The sequence below is a fragment of the Podarcis gaigeae genome (genome assembly GCF_964106915.1).
Source record: "Podarcis gaigeae genome assembly, chromosome: 6".
NCBI lineage: Eukaryota > Metazoa > Chordata > Lepidosauria > Squamata > Lacertidae > Podarcis > Podarcis gaigeae.
This window is the reverse complement of record NC_139682.1, coordinates 65,159,069-65,181,450: the sequence shown is the minus strand read 5'-3', so window position 1 is coordinate 65,181,450 and position 22,382 is coordinate 65,159,069. Positions and strand designations below refer to the sequence as shown.

Below are 22,382 nucleotides of genomic sequence, written 5' to 3'. Positions count from 1 at the left end.
CCGGGCAAGCTGGGCGAGGGGGCGCATAAAGATGTTAAAAAGCATCGGGGAGAGAATCGCACCCTGAGGCACTCCACACACCAAGGAGTGGCGCGATGACAATTCCCCCCCAAGCGCCACCCTCTGTTCCCGACCAGAGAGAAACGAGCGCAGCCATTGAAGGACTGTGCCCTGGATCCCCACGTCGGCAAGGCGGTGGTCCAGGAGTTCGTGATCGACCATGTCGAAGGCTGCTGACAGATCTAGAAGAATCAGCAGCCCCGACCCGCCTCGATCCAGCTGCCTGCGGAGATCATCTGTTAGGGCGACCAGAGCCGTCTCGGTCCCATGGCCAGCGCGGAAGCCGGACTGGAATGAATGTTAATAACGTATTCTCGAATTTTCCCCCTTAAAAATCAAATCCCCCCCCCCCGTGGGGCTTGTACCCCACATTGGGAACCACGGATCTAGCCCAAACCCCTGCAATGCAGGAATATGCAGCTGTCCCATACAGAGATTGAACCTGCAACCTTGGTGTTATCAGCACCACGCTCTAACCAATTGAATCCCAGAATCCAACTTAGGTTACACTATGCATTCTAATTTGTATTCTATCAAATTTATGTGCAATGGGTGTTTATTAATGGCCTTTGGCTTGGAGCCAATTTGATTCCCTCCCTCTCTCTCTCTCTCTCTCTCTCTCTCTCTCTCTCTCTTCCCTCTTTCTTTCTTTTCCTTCTCCTCCTGCGATGAGGCTACATTTTAATATTTTAATGTTCCATTATTTTAATGTTGTATTTTATTTTTGTTTTTAAGTTGTAATCATTCATCTTGTTTTTATTATTGCTTGTAAGCCGCTCTGAGCCCGGCCTTGGCTGGGGAGGGCGGGGTATAAATAAAAAATTATTATTATTATTATTATTATTATTATTATTATTATTAAAATAGCAATGTGCATTTTCAAAGATAATGCCTTGAAAGGCAACAGCAGCCTTTGCAAATATATCTTTTCTGATTTTTTTTAATAACATGAGGACTTTATAAATATTTTAAATTGTATTTTAAAATATACTGTCAGGATGGCTGTCAGTGACCAAGGTGAACCCCGAACCTCACCCTTATTGTAATGTTTTCATTTCCTCTTTTTCCCTGTCTAGAAAGTTTGCCCCTAGATCCTTGCTATCACTGCCCTTTTATGGATTGAGGCTGAGCACACTCTTAGCAGCTGCATTACACACGACTTAATTTTCTTGAGATGTGCCCTCTTCCAGTCTCAAGTTCATTAAAGGCTTTTGCCAGCTTCACTTCCAGGATGGCCTTCAATTGCAAAGCCAAGAATGTCAAGAGCAGGTTTTGAGTGCCCACGTAATTATACTTTAGATCAGTCCACCTTGAATATCTGCTCTAAAAATAGGCTGGAACGAACACCTTGAATCTATGCAGTCTTTGTGGTTCTTTGCCATTTCTGTGAAAGACCCCTTGAATTTTATTTACTTAATGAAGATGGGGTTGGGTTGATTCACTTGTTGACTCAAATGCATTCTTAAAAGCAGAGAACAAAATCAAAGTGGAAGGAATATTAAATCAGAAACTGAAAAATAGGTCAGATTGTAGCTCTGTAAAATATTTTAAGTTGGATACAATGAATATCTCTCTAGGTATAGAGAAGTGCAGTGGATTGACCCACTTAGCTTAAAGTTAGAGTGCTGAGAAATACTGGTGTTCATTTGCAGTATGTGCTCTGTTCACATGTTCTGCTTTTGTGCTCTCACCACTCCTCCTGGCTCATTTATTTTAACAGTGACTTCAATGTTATATTCTTTCCCCCTCCTTGTGGATTTACCTTTTGTGGGGGTTTTCAGCTTGACTGGTGAAGCTAAGTGAACTGCTGTTTTTCTGTCAGTGCTCTATTGGACAATCAAATTCTTCAGATATATTTTTCCCAGGTGTGAAAATTATTAGGGATTTGATCCATGTGCATTTATCTCACCCAGTATTTTATTTCTTCTTCCTTGATGGCTTATAGCTGAATGTGAGAACTACCTCCATTGAGAAGTATTTTGTTTAAATAAATAATTTAGAAAGCAATTCATTCTGGTGACTGTTTCAAACATGAAAGTTGTGTTGATACAGCAGTTGTTATACGTGCATCTGTGGACACTGCATACAAGTATCTTAAGGTTCTACACTTAGGTAAGAAGAACCAGCTGCACAAATATAAGATGGGGGACACCTGACTTGCCAGTAGTACATGTGAAAAGGATCTAGGGGTCTTAGTAGACCATCAGCTTAACATGAGTCAACAGTGTGATGCACAAGCAAAGAAAGCTAATGCTATTCTAGGCTGCATCAAAAGAAATCTAGTTTCCTTATCAAGGACAGTAATAGCACCACTCTATTAGTCAGACCTCCTTATCAAGAACAGTACTGTAATAGCAGCACCACTTTAGTCAGACCCCACCTGGAATACTGTGTCCAGTTCTGGGCACCACAGTTTAAGAAGGAAATTGCCAAGTGGAAATATGTGAAGAGGAAGGGCCAACCAATGATAAAGGGTCTGGAAACCAAGCATTATGAGGAATGGTTGAGGGAACTGGGTATGTTTATCCAGGTAAGGAGACAGAGGAGATATGGTAGCCTTCTTAAAATATCTAAAGGGCTGTCAATGGAAGTTGGAACAAGTTCATTTTCTCCTGCTCTGGAGGCTAGGACTCAAACCAATGGATTCAAGTTTCAAGAAAGGAGATTACGACTAAACATCAGGAAGAACTTTCTGACAGTAAGAGCTGTTTGGCAGTGTAACAAACTCCCATGAGAGATGGTGGACTCTCCTTCCTTGGAAGTTTTTAAATAAAGGTTGGATGACCATCTGCTATGGATGCTTTGGTTGAGATTTCTACATTGCAGGGGGTTGGACTAGATCACCCTCAGGGTATCTTCCAACTCTACAGTTCTATGATCTTAAATTTACCGGGTTTATTTCCAGACTGAAGATTATATTCAGCCAAGGCCTACTCAGATCAGACCCATTGAAAATATTGAACCTAAGTTAGTCAATGTTTCTTAACTTCAATAGGTCTAATGTGGTGGGACTAACATTGACCACCCAGAGGCTGCAATCCTAACCCTACTTACCTGGAACAAAGTGCCATTAAGTTGTGCTTACTCTTGAGTAGGCATGTGGTGGCATTGTCTGAGAGGGGATGATCCCTGAGCACTATGGGACTTGCACATACATCCACTCACACAGTAATCTGATCACTGAGCTGCTGAATATTAAGACACTGAACTGCAATAGTTCACCAGGTTTTCTCTGCTTCAAATGGTGATCCGTGATCTAGAATTAAAGTTGTATTCAGCTCTGAAAAAAGGCAGTCAGGTCCTGAACTGCCCAAACTAATGACACCAATGTATATTATCTCTATTTTTAAAAATCTTGTTGAAAAGCTTCTTTCTGCTCATGGCCAATAAACACAATCTCCACCCCTCCCAGAATGGAGGGACCAGAATGATCATGCTTTGCACTGCAGTAATGCCTAAACCCATAAGTGGTCCATGGATATGTGCGTTGTCATTTTATGTAAGCTACTCCTTCCTAGGAGCAAGCATTTAACATTTGGTCTTGCTTATATCTTACTGGCATTTTGGACGATTAATTCTTGCCATGGAACTTTTGGCTCAAGATACTTGTGGCTTTGAAAATGAGATTTGCAGAAGGATTAGCACACTGAAAGCGATTGCCAGTGGATGGATAGATCTGCTGAACAGATGCAATTTGCACCTACAGTGTACCAAGAATTCAATTTTATTTTGGTTCACAGTTGTATTATGAGACACTTGTGTAACTGCTCAATATGTTCTGTCTTTAGGCATTGTACAGACGTTCTCTGTTGTGTCATCTTCGTTGTGGTCATCCTGGGTTACATTGCTTTAGGAATTGTGGGTAAGTAAATACATGTACAGTTGATGCTTATCCTATTCATAGGAAAGTAACTTCTAATTTACTTGAGAAGCAATTGTTGCCTTAAGTTAAATGGGCATCCCGATTAAATATAATTACATTCATTTAACACATTTCTTGGAAACAAAGCATGAACTACCTGCTCTCATTGACTGTTGTAATTATAGGGGGGAAATAAAAATGATTGGTATATTGACAAAAAAAAAAAAATCCAATATGAAACAAAGCTAGTAGAGTAGCCATGGTTCAATAATTTTGTTCTTCATTACTGTAAAAAGCTGTAGTTATAGCAGTTATAATTAGAAGTGGGAGAAAATAAAAAGTTTTAAAAATGAATTCTTTATAATGTTAGCAACAATCCATGCAAATAATGAATAGAACAGTTGCTTTTTTAATTGGGATGCAGAGCTAATGATCAACAGCAGATTCTTTAATGTGCATCTCAATTTTGTTCGAGAGAACTTTACTGAGAGCCGAAGCTTTATAAGGCACACAGCTGCTGATGCTCCATGTCTCTTTAATCTCCACTCAACCCAATGTCCAATGCAAACCATGTCTGACATTATCACACAGTGTTTCTTTGACATCACTTGGTGTATTTTAGCCCGCCCCCAACTTTGGAGTGTCCTGGCGGCCCCCACCGCAACACGTGCTCTCCATGAAGGAGAACACGCTTTATCCTTAACCGCTGGCCATGGAGGGTCACATGTTGGGGAAGGCAGCTCCATATTTCTCAGGACAAACCCCAGCAGCTGGCATGAATATTCAACTCATGGATACATCTTTTTAACTCAGTGGCCAAACTCCCAATGACATTAATAGATATTAATAGATATGGACTTAGTCCTCTGTTTATTTACATGTGATGCTGCTCTTTGGCAGTAGAGTTCACTTCAGTTCTCCCTTAGCCTTAGTGAATTTTTAAAGATTTCTTTTTATTAACATCATAACATTTTTTCTGTGCTGTACAGCTACATAGTAATAGTATTATGCCATTAGACTACAAAAAGGAACACGCATCTCACAGAAGAAGTACAATCAAGAGAATTAGAAACGATGTTCATCCTTTGTCCTGCTGGAACAAACAGTACAGCTCTCTATCACATCATAGTTCCATAGAAAAAGCAATCACTATACAGTCAAGATGAAAGTATAGCTTTTTTTTTGTTGGCTCTCTTTTAAACTGAACCAAGTTCAATATTTATAAAGACAGGTTCCAGATTTCCTCTGGGCTGTAACCAAGCCAGCTCTAAAAGAAACACTACCTGCCTTTGGCACAGGACTCTCAGATAGCATGCTTTATGTTTCAGGGGATCTCTCCATCCCTGAGGCAGGTACATTCCATGTATAATAAAGGTTTTTGTACCCATTAATACCCTGCCCTACCGAGTTTGTGTTTCCCTTCAAGCTATCCCTTTGTGAAACAGAATTTTTAAATGTGTGATCACATTTGTTTCTGGTTCATCATTCTGAACCATAGATTGATTAGAAGAACTGAATACTTCCAGGAAAAAGGTTAGGGAGATGGTTGGTAGCTTGCTGGACTCTCAAACCTTCCTACTGCACTGTACTTTGTTTCAGCAATGCACAAATCTCCTGTAATCCTCTGGCTAGGATTTCACAGCAGTTTTCGACATAAGGTTTTTACATGTACTGCATAAAATCTAGATGACTGAATGGTTGGTTGCCCAGTTCTATTTTCCCCACAGGCATTGGTCAAAGATGATATGGTCTGTATACATAACACTGTATTGCCTGTACTCTAACTGTAAAGAGAGAATCTCTACTTAAACTTTTGAATACCTGTAAATGCTCAAAATAAAAGCTATCCATCCTGAAATCAAAATTCATTTTGGGTGGTGGCGGCTATTTTTTTCTGTTCCTCTTATGGGAGTACTTTTTCAATCTCAAATTCAGATTCTGAAGCTAGTTGGATCTGGATGATTGTTACACACACACTTGTACACAAGCTAGCTATACAATTATCATCATCATCATCACCAGCCTTGTTTTACACTTTTTCATTTGCTTTATTTTTTAAAAAAATGAAAGATGAGATCAGCCTTGGATAGACTCCAGGCAGTTGTCCTGTTCAAAATGCATGACAGTCAATAAAGTTCATATAAAGGGAAAATAGAGTATAAATCAATTCACAATCATGAGTTGTGCCTAAAGCAACTCGTGACCGAATAAGATCTGTATATTTCTGTCCTTTGGCTCTTTATAGATAAAAAAAATGGGAGAAGGTTTTCTATAGTCTATAAATGTATGAAGCAGATCTTCAGTCCACATTTTATTTGGATGGGTACAGAAACAGAAAAGTTCAGATCCATCATTTCTGGAGCATGGAGTTTGCTATTGATTGTGGCAGGAGGGAAATGCTGAGCTGAAATTCTAGCTATAGTAATACATGCAATCAGTGTGGCTTGAGTAATATTTGCAATGGTACAATCAGGAAGGGATTTAGCTCTCACTGTAGTTCCAAAGACATTATATTGTCATGTGGTGATAAAAGGACAATCAAATCTTCTTGCATGACCAAAGCTAGTGATTTATGGTAATAGTCTTTCTCTGATCTGCTTCAGTGATGATTGGCTGTTGAATGATTATGAGCCACATAAATATTTATTACAGGAGCTATTAATTGCTGTCATTGGGTCAACTTTACCGTTGGACCAATGGTGCTGACATCCAGTGACATTTCAATTTTTGCAGAATTCAGTCCACAATATTTACATTTGCATTTTCTGGATTATTAAGAAGATTTTTTTTAAAAGCAACCTAGTAAAACATTTAAGACAAAAACCAATGAAATATTATAAAAAGATTCAAAGGGCTGCAAGAATGGTATAATTCAAAAAAGAAAAATATTGTATGGTTTAGCTCCTGACAATTCTCATATAACAATTGACTATGCTAAGCATTTTGCTAAACCAAGAGCATAAGTGAAGCTCAAGTGAGCAAGTGATTAGCATAGACAGCTCTCAATTGTTATATGAGAATTTGTTATCCATGAATCTGTAAGTCAGATGCTCTCCTACATATTTCTATTTCTGTTTGTGAAATCTTCCTATTGCAGTACGTGTTAATCTGTGTTCAAAGACACAACAGGAGATTAAACAATGGGGCAGGAGGCCACCTGTGAAGTAGTAAACCAAATTTACCTTTTGTATTCAAAAAGAGGTTGCTTTTATAGCACCTACCCCTATGTATAAATTTAGGATCATGTGTCCTATATCTGCTTCACTGTATTGGTAAATTGCTGGTGTTTAAAAACCACAAGCACAACTGGCTGGTTTTTATTGCCACATACTAAAATATTTTAAATGTTTTATCTTTTAAAGGGAAACACTTCACAAGAATGCTGTTGGTTCTTAATCATCAACTGATTTGCAGCCTATGTTAAGTTTCCCAAGCAAGTAGTTACTCTCCATATTTTGTCCTTGACGGGGAATCTTACAGTTCAGTGTTTTGCAGCCATTTACTCAATCCCAGACCAATAAAGGAATACAAAATGAGAGGATATTTGACAAATGCATTAAAATGATAGATGTTTGTGATTTCTAGCTTTGTGATTTGTGAGCTTGAAGTACATTAGTGAATGATGGCAGCAGAACTTGATGGTTTGAAATATGGGGACCTGACAGGCTTTTGCACACACACATGTCATTCTTGTGCTATACCATTGTTACATGGAATGCTGACATATTAAGATTCTCAAAGATTTATGATTGGTTCTTGGAAGTTCGCACTAAGGATCTGTCACGTGATATGAAGACTTGGAACAAAGATTTTGGCAGGCAATTAGACTAACAACGTTGAAACCATATAAGAAAGAGTTGCCTAAAGTATACTGATTGTGGTCTCTATAGACCCAGTATTGGTTTGGGGAAACCCAGCCAGATGGGTGGGGTAGAAATACAAAATTATTATTATTATTATTATTATTATTATTATTCCTTTTGAAAAAGATTGTTTTATTACCTGTTGCATAAAGAATTGCGGTTCATGTTATGAATGGCTGCAAAAAAATAATAATTTCTGCTTAAAAATGGGAATACATTTTATTATAAAAAATTTCAGACTTACTTGCATTGGAAAAGGTAATACATCAAATCCAGCAATAAAGCTAGTTATGTTGATATAAAAAATATGATACCAGTTTGTAAATTTGTAAATGAAGTTTAAAACATAACACACACATCCCAAATACATTGCTGTTTAACATATTTCTGTGCTGAGCTAATGCTATATGAGAACAATATCTATTTGGCATTGCAAGTCATTATATAATGTAGAAAGATAACAGGAGATGCAACTAATTACAGTGGTACCTTGGTTTACAAACTTAATCCGTTCCTGAAGTCCCTTCTTAAACCACAGTGTTCGTAAACCAAGGTGTGCTTTCCCATAGCAGCGGGGGACTCAATTTACAAATGCAAAATACTCAACAGGAAACAAAACATGTTCTGCTTCCAAGGCAAAGTTCACAAACCAAAACACCTACTTCTGGGTTTGCAGCGTTCTTAATCCAAGTTGTTCATAAACTAAGCTGTTCTTAAACCAAGGTACCACTGCAACGTGTCCTATTGTTGTTGCCAGTTTGCAATGTCTGAAATGGTGCTTTTATTTTTCCTCATGGTGAAATATATGCAGGCTTCCAAGGTGAGCACAGTTTAGGCATCTCACCATAGTGGTGGTGTCCACTTCAGAAAAAGCACAGGAGGAAAAAGTGATTTACGCTCCTTGCTTTCTCCCTATTATAGAGCATCAGAGTCTTCAATTCCCCCCACCCCCAAAAAAGTGTTGGTCTTGGTAAATACATAGTTTCATATATCATTGGTTCATCTCTTTATATGCAAAAACTAAAAGAGGTTTTAAAAACAAATGTTCAGCTGATTCGTATGATTGTCTCCCTCCCCCTGTCTGTAAGCAGGCCCTTGGTCATGGCCAACAATCAAGTATTCAGCCATGCAGAACATTTTATGGGTGCTGAAGTTCTGTACCCTTGGATTCTATTTCATTTAATACTTGCTATTGGGTCAGCAGCAGTTCACCGCAACAAATACCTGCAACAAATAAACTACACAGCTGTCTAAGGCTGATTTCTTCTTTCTGTGGATGTTGTTCAGTTAGTTTCTATTCTTTTTAGAGTGGGAAAGAGAATCAGATATTTATCAAGTGCTAAATCTTAAATAGTATACCACACTTTGCTTTCTCCTTATGTTCATTTGAGATGTGAAGCCATCTACCCTCTGTACCCACATAGCAGAAAGGATTCCCATTTAAAGGAATCCAATTTCACAACAAACTGAGATGAATCTATTTGCAAAACAAAGCTGCTGTGTAAATGAGGGGGGGGGGGTGTACTTGTAAATTCAGGAGGTAAAGAATTCGGCAAAGAAAACCATGTTCCTTAAAATAGTCCAGTGCAACACTTGTTTGTTGCCATTATGGTTGGATCCATAGAGCAGATACAAAATTGCAATGTAGCACGAACACTTCTGTGGCCTGATTGGTAGGCTGGGGGTTCCCCTGCTAAAGTCGGGGAGCGTGTTACCTGAGGACCTATTCCTCTGCAACACTGCTGGTGTTTCAGTTTTTGCCCAGATCAGAGGGCTATACATTCGCACCTTGGATTGCAAATGCCTTGGCTCCCAAACAAATCAGCTCCCAAACGATTGAAACCCAGAAATGAGTGTTCTGGTTTTCGAATGATTTTTAGAAGCTGAACGTGCGGCGTGGCTTCTGATTGCAGGAAAATCCTGCAGCCAATCAGAAGCCGTGCCTTGGTTTTTGAACGGTTCTGGGAGTCAAACAGATTCCAGGAATGCATTGTGTTCCAGAATCAAGGTACGACTATATAGCAAAAATAGGAAACCTTTTTGGCTTGCATTCACTGGTAGGCAGTGAGTTTGTAGGCCATACACATCCCAGCTACCCAAACACAAATACAGTACGCAGGGAGAAAACACACTCACACATGCAGACAGAGAGGAGGTGCATGGTGGTGTGCAAATGAGGTCATTGCATGCCTCCCTTCTCCTTGCTGCCTACCTGAATGGCACTGGAAATAGCTCCTTAGCATTTGCAGTGGAGAGGAAGGTGCGTGGGAATGAGTCAGTAGACCTTTCCTTCGCATGTCAATCAAGCTCCCTACTAAACAGCTGTGTGAGCTGAGAGAAGCATTGTCAATTTAGTGGTGATGGTAATGATGGGGCAAGGCTCTCTGAGGGGAAAATGTTTAGTGGACTGTTAGGAAGGCTCAGCCAATGACTGAGGATTAAAGCCCTTTGCACTTCTCTTTTAAATGAGTGGCCAGTCCAAACTCCCTGACCTCTGCTGCCTGCTTGCCTGCCTGCCTGCATGCTCACAAATGAGAAGTGGAGCTGCTTCAAAGAGGGCTTTTGCAAAGGACTTGCCCTTTGCAGAAGCACTCCTTAAAGCAGCTCCCCCCCTTTCGGAGTGAACAGGCTGGTAGGGGCAGGGGACTCAACACTCCTTGCTGCCATATGTATGTTTGCTCAAAAGTGAAGGGAAACTGATGATATAAATTGCCATTTGGGGCAGAAATGGCCTCAAAGTCCAGAGTTCTTTTCAAACTTCATTGCAAAAGTACACAGTTAAATTTCATTGATCTGAGTGTCCCAGAAGCAGCTGCAATATTTACTTAATCAAAATTTAGGTGATCTGGAGTACTATTTATGTGGGGGTAATGGTGATGTTTTATTTTGCCTAATGAAGAGTCCTGTGTAATTCAAGAACTTGCTTCTAGCTTTGTTACCATCTGTTGGGCTGATAAAACAATCACATCACTTGCTGTGCACTGCTTGTGTTGTGGAAACAACGCAGTTTTTAAACTGTGTTTGGGTAGTTAGATCATTATTGTTTCCATTCTGCAGAAATGACTTGTGGGGTTCAAATTATAGTTTAGGTGGCACTACCTTCTCATGGGCACTGTTGTTTCTCACTGTATAACCAAGACCTGGATAGTGAAGCAGGGTGAAGTTAGCCTCTTTTAACTTTTGCCCACCTAGGTACCTTCTTCAACCCCAAGGGAGACTTGTGTCAGGAGCCAGGGTCTGGAGTAGGTCAGCAATAAAAACATTAGTGTCAGTGAAGTTAACTCTTTATTCAAGAAACCAAAACAGCACAGGCTTAGTGATCACAGTGACTCTTCCCAGTAGTTCTTGTCCCAATGAGGCAATTGCGTCGACGAAATGAGGCTGAAGGGCATTTCACACAACGTGTATTCACATCAGCAAATGTAACCTGGTTAAACTGGCAATAAGTATGACAATAGTAACTGGAAAAACACAGCTGTTATTATGAGAATTGCTGTTGACTGTATCTATAATTCCCAGGTTATGCTATGTTTGTCCAGATTAAGTGTGTGTCTGACACACACTTGAATAGAAAAAAATGTTTTTTATGAATAGCATGTAATCTGGTGGCTGAGCATGGATGTGAATTTGGATCTTAAGGTCAAAATCTGATTATCCACTGACCACTCTGTTCTTCATCAGATTTAACACGGCATATTCCTGTTCTACATGGGAGAGACTTCTGGTTTGTATGTGGACATTGTTGTATGTGAGCATTTGTCAAGAGTACTATTTCTCTATTATTTGAAGTTCTTGGAATATGAAAACTAATTCCAGAAACAAACTGGATAATGTTGGCAGCAGTGGCTAATTCTAAATTATCTGCAAAAATGCAGCTGTTAAGTTTTGCAACCAACATTGCTGGACTGCTTTAAATCTCACATGACAAGATTTATCCCTGCTGGTATCTGTACTGGTGGGAAGAATAATGGTCCTAAGGGAGGGGGGTATCTTCTGTAGTGTCAACATTCTTGAAAACAAACTAACCTCAAAAAGAGGGAAGGTTGCTACAGAAGCTGAACTGTGGCGTGTATAAAGAAGAGATTAAAGGAGTTCATATCAACTGCAAAAATTGATCTGCTTGGACATGGCATTTTTCTGCAATAGATGTGGGGAAATATTCAAGAACAATGAAAACCTCCTTTGTGCACAAACAAACATCATGTCCCATTTCAAGAATGTGCTTTCTTCTATTCTCCAGTTTATATATATCCATGGAGTAGTAGATGATAGACAGCAAACATTCCCCCCCCCCAAAAAAAAACCCACCCCATAGTATTTTTAGCTCATGTTTTAGGTCATGATTTTTAGTATGGACCTTGACTTGGTTTTTGAGAGCCAGTGTGGTGTAGTGGTTAAGAGCGGTAGTCACGTAATCTGTCAAACCGGGTTCGCGTCTCCGCTCCTCCACATGCAGCTGCTGGGTGACCTTGGGCCAGTCACACTTCTTTGAAGTCTCTCAGCCCCACTTACCTCACAGAGTGTTTGTTGTGGGGGAGGAAGGGAAAGGAGATTGTTAGCCGCTTTGAGACTCCTGAAGGGGAGTGAAAGGCGGGATATCAAATCCAAACTCTTCTTCTTCTTCTTCTTGTACTTTTGAAGGTACATTGCATTGCTTAGGATTTTAAACCTCAGAGGTGTAGTATTACCCTTGCTAAGCAAAGGTGCTAGTGGCTTTGTGCTACTCTTTGGGGGAGCCAGTAATACAAAGAAGTATCCTAAATATCCAAATGTTATACTAAAAAGTCTGTTAATTTAGAAGCAGTACAACACAATGTTTTAACATGTGCAATTTTGTTATGCACCTTACAACAGCTGAAAGTTTTTCTTGTGCCTGGAGACCTCATTCCTGAATTGAAATCTCAATTGGGTGTACAAAAGTCCAAGAATTACTGCACTCCTATATACTTCTAGGGATGCGGGTGGCACTGTGAGTTAAACCACAGAGCCCTGGGCTTGCCAATCAGAAGGTTGGTGGTTCAAATCCCCGGGATGGGGTGAGCTCCCGTTGCTTGGTCCCTGCTCCTGCCAACTTAGCAGTTTGAAAGCATGAAGTGCAAGTAGATAAATAGGTATCGCTCCAGTGGGAAGGTAAACAGCATTTCTGTATGCTGCTCTGGTTCACCAGAACCAGCTTAGTCATGCTGGCCACATGACTCAGAAGCTGTACACAGGCTCCCTCGGCCAGTAAAGCGAGATGAGCACCGCAACCCCAGAGTCATCCACAACTGGACTTAACGGTTGGGGTCCCTTTACCTTTTTATATACTTCTATACTTGATAGAGTTTAACCGCTGTGGAATTCCCTGCCTTTAAACAATCACATCAGACCTTTTGGAACTCAAACTTAATTTTGCACAAGCCTACGGATACTATTCCAGAAGCTCAAATATATAATTCTGCTGTTCCATATGAATCAGGGACTGAGGTTTAAGCCAGCACGGCCAGCCATGTGGCAAACTGCGGCAGCTGCCTCTGGTGACAGAATCCAAGGGGATGGCCATGCCACAGATGCCCCTCCCCACTGCTGGCAAAAGAAGCTGCAGTGGCTTCTAGTGAGATCTCACAAGAGACCCTCATGATCTTGTATGGGTCTCATGAGAACTCACTAGAAGCCACCACCGCTTTTCCTCACCTGCACCCCTTGCTGTTTCTGGAGAAGTGAGGAGAAGCAGGTTCTGGTAAGATCTCACTAGATCTGGTTGGAAGCCTTCTGCTTCTCCTCACTCATCCAGAGCTACTGCAAGCTCCCTCTGCCCCACCAGAGAAGTGAGAAGAAGCAGCTTTGGTGGTAGTTTCCAAGTTCCAGCGACATTTCATGGGGCACTCATGAGATCTTGCAGGGCAACCCTGTAAGTGAGCCTTTGGTGAGGCATTGGGGGCACCTTCTCATTTCTCCTCAGGCGGCAAAACAGGATGCGCTACCCCCTTCATAACAGTCTTTGTTTTAAGCCAGGATTCTTTAAAGGGGGAACTTAAAGCTTGTGAATCCCACCTTCCAGCCACACTTCGGCATGTGTATGATCCCAAGGCTCATGCACACAGCACTGAATTGTGGTTTAGAATTACATGTAAACATGACTGTTTTCTTATAATATAGTACAGTGATCTGTAATATACCGGGGGTGGTGGTGTGCTTCCAAATGAACCAACTGCCTAAATGAATTTACCGTATTTTTCGCTCTATAAGACGCACCAGACCATAAGACGCTCCTAGTTTTTGGAGGAGGAAAATAAGAAAAAAAATATTCTGAATCCCAGAAGCCAGAACAGCAAGCGGGATCACTGCACAGTGAAAGCAGCGATCCCTCTTGCTGTTCCTGGCTTCTGGGATAGCTGCGCAGCCTGCATTCGCTCCATAAGACGCACACACATTTCCCCTTCCTTTTTAGGAAAGAAAAAGTGAGTCTTATAGAGCAAAAAATACAGTAGGTTGCAGTCCTATACCCACTTAGCTGGGAGCAAGCCCCATTAGACTCACTGGGACTTACATCTGATTAAACATGTATAGGATTGCACTGCTAATGAAAGATGTCGAGCTACTGCCTTCTCTTTAAATCTACAAATGCATTGTGGTAGCATATAAGCAGCTTTATTTTTTCCATAGATTGGTGGAGGCAAGATTAATGAAATACAGTAGACTTCAATTCTGGCAGTTCAATGAAATGGAAAAGAAGCCATGAATGAATCCCATTGTGGAAAGCAGCTTTTGGCTATTAAGATTAATCAAAAGTTTATTAGCTTAAGATGTGGTGTCGTAGTGAGAGTGAACCTGGGAGACCAGGGTTCAAGTCCCCATTCAGCCGTGAAGCTCACTGGGTGACCTTGGGCCAGTCGCTCCCTCTCAACCTAATGTACCTCACAGGGTTGTTGTGAGGATCGAATGGGAAGGAGGAGAAGTCTGTACCCCACCTTGAGCTCCTTGAAGGAAAGGTGGGATATAAAAGTAATAATAAACACCTCTGGACCACAGGTGCCAATCTACAGACTGCCATGGACAGCTTTACACAGGGCTCTGTTGTGTCATGCCCTATCACTCTAGTGCCAGAGTATGCCAGTGACGCTGGAGAAGATTTAGTTTTGAGTGTTTCTAAATTTAAAACTACAGAAAATAAAGAGGAATGCAGGCATGTGGCAATTATAGAACAGCAAGTTCAAAGTGATTTGCATAAATCGGGGTTGAGAGTGCATTGTAAGTGGCTCACGCAATTCAGCGTACTGAGAGAATCTAAGATGGGTGAGTGCAGGCACGCTTAGGTTTGTTTTAGCTTTGTTTGCTGCCATTGTATGGCTTTATGCCAACAAAGTCTTTGTAATGGTTCCCTGTCCTCATTTTAATAACCGTTATTTTCTAAGTGCATTACCTCATTTTCTGGCTGCCAGCCAGATATGACCTGATGGAAAGGGGGAGGGGGAGAGAGAAATGTTTTACTTTCTATCTATTCATCCATACTTTTTTCATTAAAGGGGGAAAAATCTACTGTTTAAGGAAAATCAATAGTATTCAGTAGCTATTGAGAGAGGTTAAAATGGTATATGACTGGCAGTGCATTTTAATGACCAGCAAACTTTAATTCCAAGCCGACCTGCTACAAGGAGGAAATGGAGCTATAAAATATCACTGATGCTTTCTTTTTCACAGCTTGGGTACACGGTGACCCCAGAAAAGTAGCTTACCCAACTGACAGCTATGGGCAGTTCTGTGGTCAAAAGGACACGCCTAATGAGTAAGTACCAAGGTATTCCTTTGCCTTCACTTTTTGTGATGCATGAAAGGGAGCACTAGACTTCTGTCTCCTGGAAGTCTTAATGGAAGGATGAGGGAAGACTCTGCCTTCCTTCAGTGGTTTCTCTGTGTTGACTCCAATTAAGATTTATATTAAAAAAGCTGAGTGATCAAAGCAAAACCATTGTACATGTGCAGTCCAAAGGCTGTTCATAATTCAGTAAAATACAATTACGTCATGCATCCCAGTGATTAGAATGCCACACTTTATAAAATGCATTGGAGCTGATTAGCCAGCATAAGTTGGAACATTTAATTGAAATGTCCTCTGAGAAATTGTTCCTGTCATTCCAAGAAGAAAAATAAATCCTAAGTACCACAGGCTGCATCTCATTTCTATAAACTAGATACCCCTTGCTCAGTGGGTAAAACATGCCAGCAGCAGAAAAATAGCAAAGGAGAATTCTACCACTGGCTGCTACCAGCTTAAAAGAATGCACTTTATTTTCATACTGGAAATTCCTAGAAGTCCAGGTCTGAACTTTGGGCCAAGAGCCACTCACAACTTCTCCCTGCAGATCACCCACTTTAATGTCCCTACATTATCACAGTGTTTTGAGCATCTAAAAGCAACTCCATAGAATCTGGATCTTGTGGGTTATCCATCCAATCATCTGCTGTAAAGCATAATATATTTTATAGACAAAGCATCCTGTACAGTCTTTGAATACCTAGGAAGCCTTCCTGAACAATAGATAGGATACTTTTAGATTAGGTGATCTACCATGTTGAGCCATTCTTTTCCTTTCCTTTCCTTTCCTTTCCAATTCCCAGCTGGGGTGAATTATAATTATTTAAAATATTGTTATACTGCCTTTAAACAGTAAAATCCTTCCTTCTCTCTCTCTCTCTCTGTCTCTCTCTCTCTCTGCATATATATGTGCATATATAATTGAGAAGCATTTTACTGTTTAAAGGGAGTATAACAGTAGTACTGTGACTACTTTTGTAACACAGAGGCAGCCAGTAGAATGCCCTCAATATTCTGCAGTGCTATAACTCCCACAATCCCTGGCCATTGGCTTTAACTGATGAGAGGTATAGTCAGCAACATTTGGAAGGCACCATGTTTTCTTCCCTTGCAGTCGCATGTTCCTACTTATAACCTCATAGATGCACATAGAAGGAGTTGTTGGTCTATTATTATTATTATGGTGTGAAATGCTCTAAGTGTGCTTAGTGTGAAATGCTCTTAGCTTATTTGCCCCATGTCCAAAACAATAATCAATCCAGCAAATACAATCAATATTCATTACTGTATTTCAGACCTTCAACAATTTAACACCCTTCCCCCATTTGCACTGTGTTTCCTTTGCAATGAAATCAGTGGGATAGAATGAAGTAGTGACAACAAAATCAAATAATTTATGCAATTATTAACGTAATTTACAGAAGTTACATAGTTTTGGTGTGAAGGGGGTGGCTTCCTCTATGGATGTATTAAGTGTCATAGAGCCAAATTACTTAAAAACAAAACAACCAGCATGAGTTTGGGGCCAATTTGCATGTGTTAATTCATTTCAATAAACCAACATTTATTTATTTATTGTTTTTTTATAATAATTTTTATTAACAATTTTTGTTTAAATCACAACATTTAAAACAGTGGTTATAACAAACCACATGCAGTTTTGAACAACTAGCTAGGAAACAAACAAACAAAAATTTATAGTTTCGGATAAGCCTGACAAACTGACCCAAAGCTGATATACATTAAAGATCCAGAGGCTGGCCCTAATTCATATCTTGAGGGAAATTAAATTTGGGGATGGATGCTAATCTTTGTGTTAATGCCCTTTAGAGTCCCTTGGCACAAAGCAATAAAATGCAAATAAATGTTCCAATGTTTTAAACAAATACTACACCAAGCAAATATTTTAGAAGATTTGATACTTGGGCATTCATAGACTAGGGGTAGGGGGAATTGAATTACAACAATGCAGAATTAATTCCATTTTGTTTGATCTAACACCATTCCTGGGGACCCATCAGCGCCTTAATCCATCTATTTGCTGATCTCCACGTAAGCCCTAAATTTGTTTTGCATTCAGAAGACTATAGCTCCAGCATGAAATAAAGCTTGCCTTTTATGGAGACAGTCATACATAGCTGAATTTTTTACTGGAAATTTTGTGTTTTCCTTATATTACTGCCAACAGCTAGCGAACGTTTCGGCCCCTAAATAATCTACCAGCTAATTGTATGAATGTGAGTTTCCAAAGATATAGTAATGTAGAATCATTGTCTGAACTTTGAATATGCAAGCTTCCTTATTACCTAATCGCCAAATATGTCTTCTGTGGCCTCTTTGTGTTTTCTGACTTGCCGAATTGGTTCAGAGTTATTGACAGAGATTGGAAAAAGCAGATAGTCAGCAAAGTGTTCACAGATTCACATGCTATCAATCTTCTTCACACATTTGCTGGTTAGCATGGATGAATGTGAAAAAGGCCTATTATCTCCAACCTTTCAGGAGAACAGTGCTGCAGCTAATGGGAGCCAGTTATGTTCTGCATGTTCCTGGGCAAGACTGACAGAAATGAATGAGTTAATTCTCCCCTTCTCCCTTTCAGAGCCACTAATATGTCAGCTCTAGTGTGTGTCATACATACAGTTCATTCTAGTACTTTTCAATAGAAGATTCTTGGGACTTTATCTAATCCACAGGTTCCCTTATGCAAAGAAATTCTTGATTGATTTTTTAGTGCCACCTTGTGATTAACATAAAAATCACCAGCTTGTTTGTGCAGTGTAGCATGTATTTGAACACCTACTATATGTACAAGACAGCTTCAGAATACACTAGAAGTACCATATGGCTAGGTGACAAAGTCTTAACCTATGAGATCTAGAATCATGGTTAATATATGTGCCATTGTGATCTACTCCACAGGGAAGTATTGTCCTTCCCATAATTAGAGTTCAGATGTCAGTTCCCTTGAGAATGCTTTTGCTCTGTTTTCTTTAATTCTTGTTGTGGTCTCTTAAGTGATTCTATTACGGATTCATACATACTATGAATTATTACTGTAAATACACATGAAGTTATTATTTCATACCTATTCATTTGCAGGAACAAGACAATTTTGTTTTACTTTAACATTCTGAAATGTGCCAGCCCTCTAGTGCTAATAAACCTACAGTGCCCTACAACACAGGTATGTAAATGACAGTCTGATTCAGAGCACAAGGGGTGTCACTTACTAGAACTACTTCTAAAGTGAAAGTTTTTAGAAATACTGTTGGCTTTCTGTACAGTGGCGGTGGGAGAGGGATGGTAAATACGCATCCTGAAAATATTGTGTATGTGAACACCTGTAAACGTACTGCCATGACTTCCCCAGGTTTCTGGGTGTCCTGACACACTCTAGATTCCTGGGTGCTGGGGTTTAATCAGTGTTTTGAGAATTAAGGCGACTTAACAGGCTTTGACAGTGCCAAAAGGCGCAGGCTAAGCTTCTTTTCCAGTCCAGGGCATTGCCTGAAACTGTATATCCACTTACCTGGGATCTGAATGGGACTTATTTCTCAACAAACATGAACAGGATTGTGCTGTTATAGGTTTTACAAATGAGCTTTATATGGGATTTATTTTGAAAGAAATAGGAAAAAGCCAGCATTTAAACATTTACTTATAGTATGCATCAGTGGTTCCCAACTGGTGCTCCACTGACTCCAGGAGGTCCGCCTAACCCACCCAGGAAATCCATGGCACCATTGTCATAACAAAAACTACCATAGAAATATCAAAATTTTCAAAAGTAAGGGGTCCATGGCTTGACTTTTGAAAAAACATGGTCTGCAGTAATTGGGAACCACTGTGTGTGTCTATGTGTTTGTGTGTGTGTAATTACAGCATGTAAATTAAACGTGCTAATATCTTGGATTTATATTGCAAGGGATTCAGCCTGTTCAAAGGAGGCCATGTTCAAAGGAGAACATGTGTGCAAAATTAAAATGCAGCATATCTCTGAAGTTTCATTGAAAACTTGGCAGTCAAGTTCACACAGAGCGCTTCAGTTTATTTTCTGATCCCAGTATCTGCTACACCAGCAGAAAATAAACTGAAGCGCTCTGTGTGAACTTGACTGCCATGTATTATATGACTTTAGAAAGAGTTATGGCCGGAATAAAGCACAGGCTAGCCTTAACCCGTGTACAATAATGAAATCTTGATTTGCTTTTGACTGAGCTATTTAAAGTGAAAGTGGTTGGCTCTGCAAATACCCTGTTAGGGCAAAACCATTTTAACAGTTGCACACTTCATTGATTAATGTTTGTGTACTGTGCGAACTACACCGCATGGGCATCTACTGAATTGCCTTCAAAGGTAGTTATAGGCACTTGGAAGCCTTGAGAAAATGCCTTCTTCCAAGTACTTCATTTAAAAAATAAATAAATTAATAAACAGATTTAAAAAACAAATACTTCCAACAGGCAGGAAGATTTGGAGAAAATGCTGCAGCTGATGAAAATGTCAAACTGTCTCCTCTGTGTTTCAAAAGTGTTTATCTTCAAGATACTGCAAGGATAAAAAAAATGTGATGTCTGTTTCTAAGTGCTGTGCTAAGTAGGCATTCTGATGAAACGAATTACTCTCAGAGATGGCTTTTTTTTTTTTTTGTCTAGCTGCTTTGATAATTTAACTTTCTCATCTTCCCGTGTTGCTTAGATCAATGTGCATTTTTCTTTTCTTAAAGCTTTGTGTCTCAAAGTGCCCAGACAGGTTTGCAACCTACATAGACATGCAATCTTCCTACAGATATAACAAAAGTTATTGGGAATACTACAGACAGTTTTGCAAGCCTGGCTTTAGCAAGCCATGGAAGGTGAGTATAGATAAGATATTGCGATGTGAATATTACCTTTTATCTGTCCAAAGTGGGTGCAGTCCTTAGCAGGTTTATATCTCCATAGCTGTACAGGGTTTGTTGTTCTTAACTCTATTGTTGGTTACAACTACTTTATTCCTAGTGCAGATTATACCCAAAGACTCCAGTATGACCAGCAATGGGCAAGAGGTTTCCTTCTATTGATACATTTTATAATTAAAATGTTATTTTGATGAGAGTTTCAAAAAAATATTCATCCTTAGTCTTGTAGCTAAAAATTTAAAAATTAAATTGGTCAGCACCAAAAAAAAGAGGAAGCCCATCACCAAAGAAAGGAAACAAAAGAGGGCACAGAGTCACATAAAAATTGCATGTAGTAATCTATATTTAAATCTTAAATTAAATTACACATTTATATGTAAATCTAGAACTAAAGGGCCATATCCAATTCTGCAGCTCCATGGCAGATGGCAGAAAGGACTACCATGTACATGGCGGAACTTCCTCGTCCTTTGATTTCATCTCCAGTTCCTTCCAAAAGAACTTGGCTCTGAGGGGCAACAGGGGAGGAGAGGAAATTGCACTAGCCAATTACTATAATTTAAATAGATATTCAAAATTTCTCACACAATGTGAAGTCTGCAACTAGGTGATGCTTGTTCCATTTTGGTCTGCTGTCTTTTTACTTACCATACTGTTGAAGGTGTATCTTTAAACCAGGCTTGGATTGGTTCTTCCACAGTGACCAGTTTACTCATTTATAGTATAAGGGAATGGGTGTTAGTCTTGAAAATTAATTCTTACCTTGTAATCACATTATAAGTTTGAAACAACTTGATAGCTCTAAAAACAAATATTCAAACCTACTTTAATATTCCTCTCATACTGAAAACCCCTTGCTGAGTCCTGATTGCAGCCTTAAGTTAATTATGTTAATTGTGTTAAAAGGTAATTTTATTCCTACCTGCGATGAGCACAAGGCCACCTGCTTGAAGCTTTCTCTGCTCAATGGTTTTTGTCTGATGCCTACTGTTTTGTTTTCATTGTTAGCAGGATGCCAGAGAGTCACGGCTCCATCCTATTTTTCATTTAGATGCTCTGCTGTGGCCTCAATCAAATAATTTGCAAGGGTTTTAAAAAGAGTATTAAAAAGAAAGAAAGAAAAAAGGGAAATGCTATAGATTCAATTGTCACATGATTATTTCTAACTTTGGGTTTTTCTTTCGGTTTCCAGTCTGTGGCCCAAGTTATGCGTGATGAAGATTGTCCTTCCATGATCATTCCAAGCCGGCCTTGTGAGTATCTGAATATCTGTGGTGTGCTTTCGCCACCTGAGCCTCCCACTCCCCCGGCCAAAGCCTCTTTTACCTTGGCACACAGTGGGCCCTGCAAAGCAGTGACAGTTTTTGTTGAAATCTCTGGAGATCTCATGGAGCATAATGGGTTGGCTGGGTGTCTGAGGGAGCTCCACCTCTTGGAGTTCTGCCACCTGAGGCAACTGCATCAGCCCACCTCATGGATGACCCAGACCTGGCTTTCTGCTCTGATAGTGTACGCAATGATCTTGGCATGCCCCAGTTCTAGCAATATTCGCCTACACTTGTTTTTGAAGCGCCCTTAGCTCATTTTCTTTATAAGATCAGGGTCATAGTACAAAGCATAAGACAAATTAAAACCAGGGAGATAACCAGCTTAAGCTAAAATCACAATGTGCCCTTTAAAGCACGATCACTTGGGAATCTCCCCTTACTTCAGTTAATGCACAGCATCCCCCCCGTCACATGATTTCTCCAGTTTAAATGTCACTGTGCTGTCCTCCAGCTACTCTGGAACAAGACAAGAGCATTTACCTATGCCAGGTGGCAGCCCATAGCACCCTAGAGTAACATACAAAGCAGAGAACATGCTGCTTCAGACATGCCTTTTCTTGTAGGTGTCTTA

General features: G+C 40.0%; 1 protein-coding gene across 4 annotated transcripts in view; it reads left to right on the top strand.

Moving 5' to 3' along the window:
- SLC44A5 (solute carrier family 44 member 5) overlaps window positions 1-22,382 on the top strand; it is a 160,751-nt gene that overhangs the window by 102,931 nt on the left and 35,438 nt on the right. For all 4 annotated transcript variants that reach the window (XR_014565322.1, XR_014565323.1, XM_083743041.1 and 1 more), the window contains exons 3-7: window positions 3,849-3,922; window positions 15,466-15,550; window positions 18,683-18,767; window positions 20,310-20,438; window positions 21,676-21,736. Coding sequence is in view for 2 of the 4 variants with exons in the window: in XM_083743041.1 (XP_083599167.1) it covers window positions 3,849-3,922; window positions 15,466-15,550; window positions 18,683-18,767; window positions 20,310-20,438; window positions 21,676-21,736 (434 nt within the window). In the remaining 2 variants the exon portion in view is untranslated. The remainder of the gene's footprint in view (window positions 1-3,848; window positions 3,923-15,465; window positions 15,551-18,682; window positions 18,768-20,309; window positions 20,439-21,675; window positions 21,737-22,382) is intronic.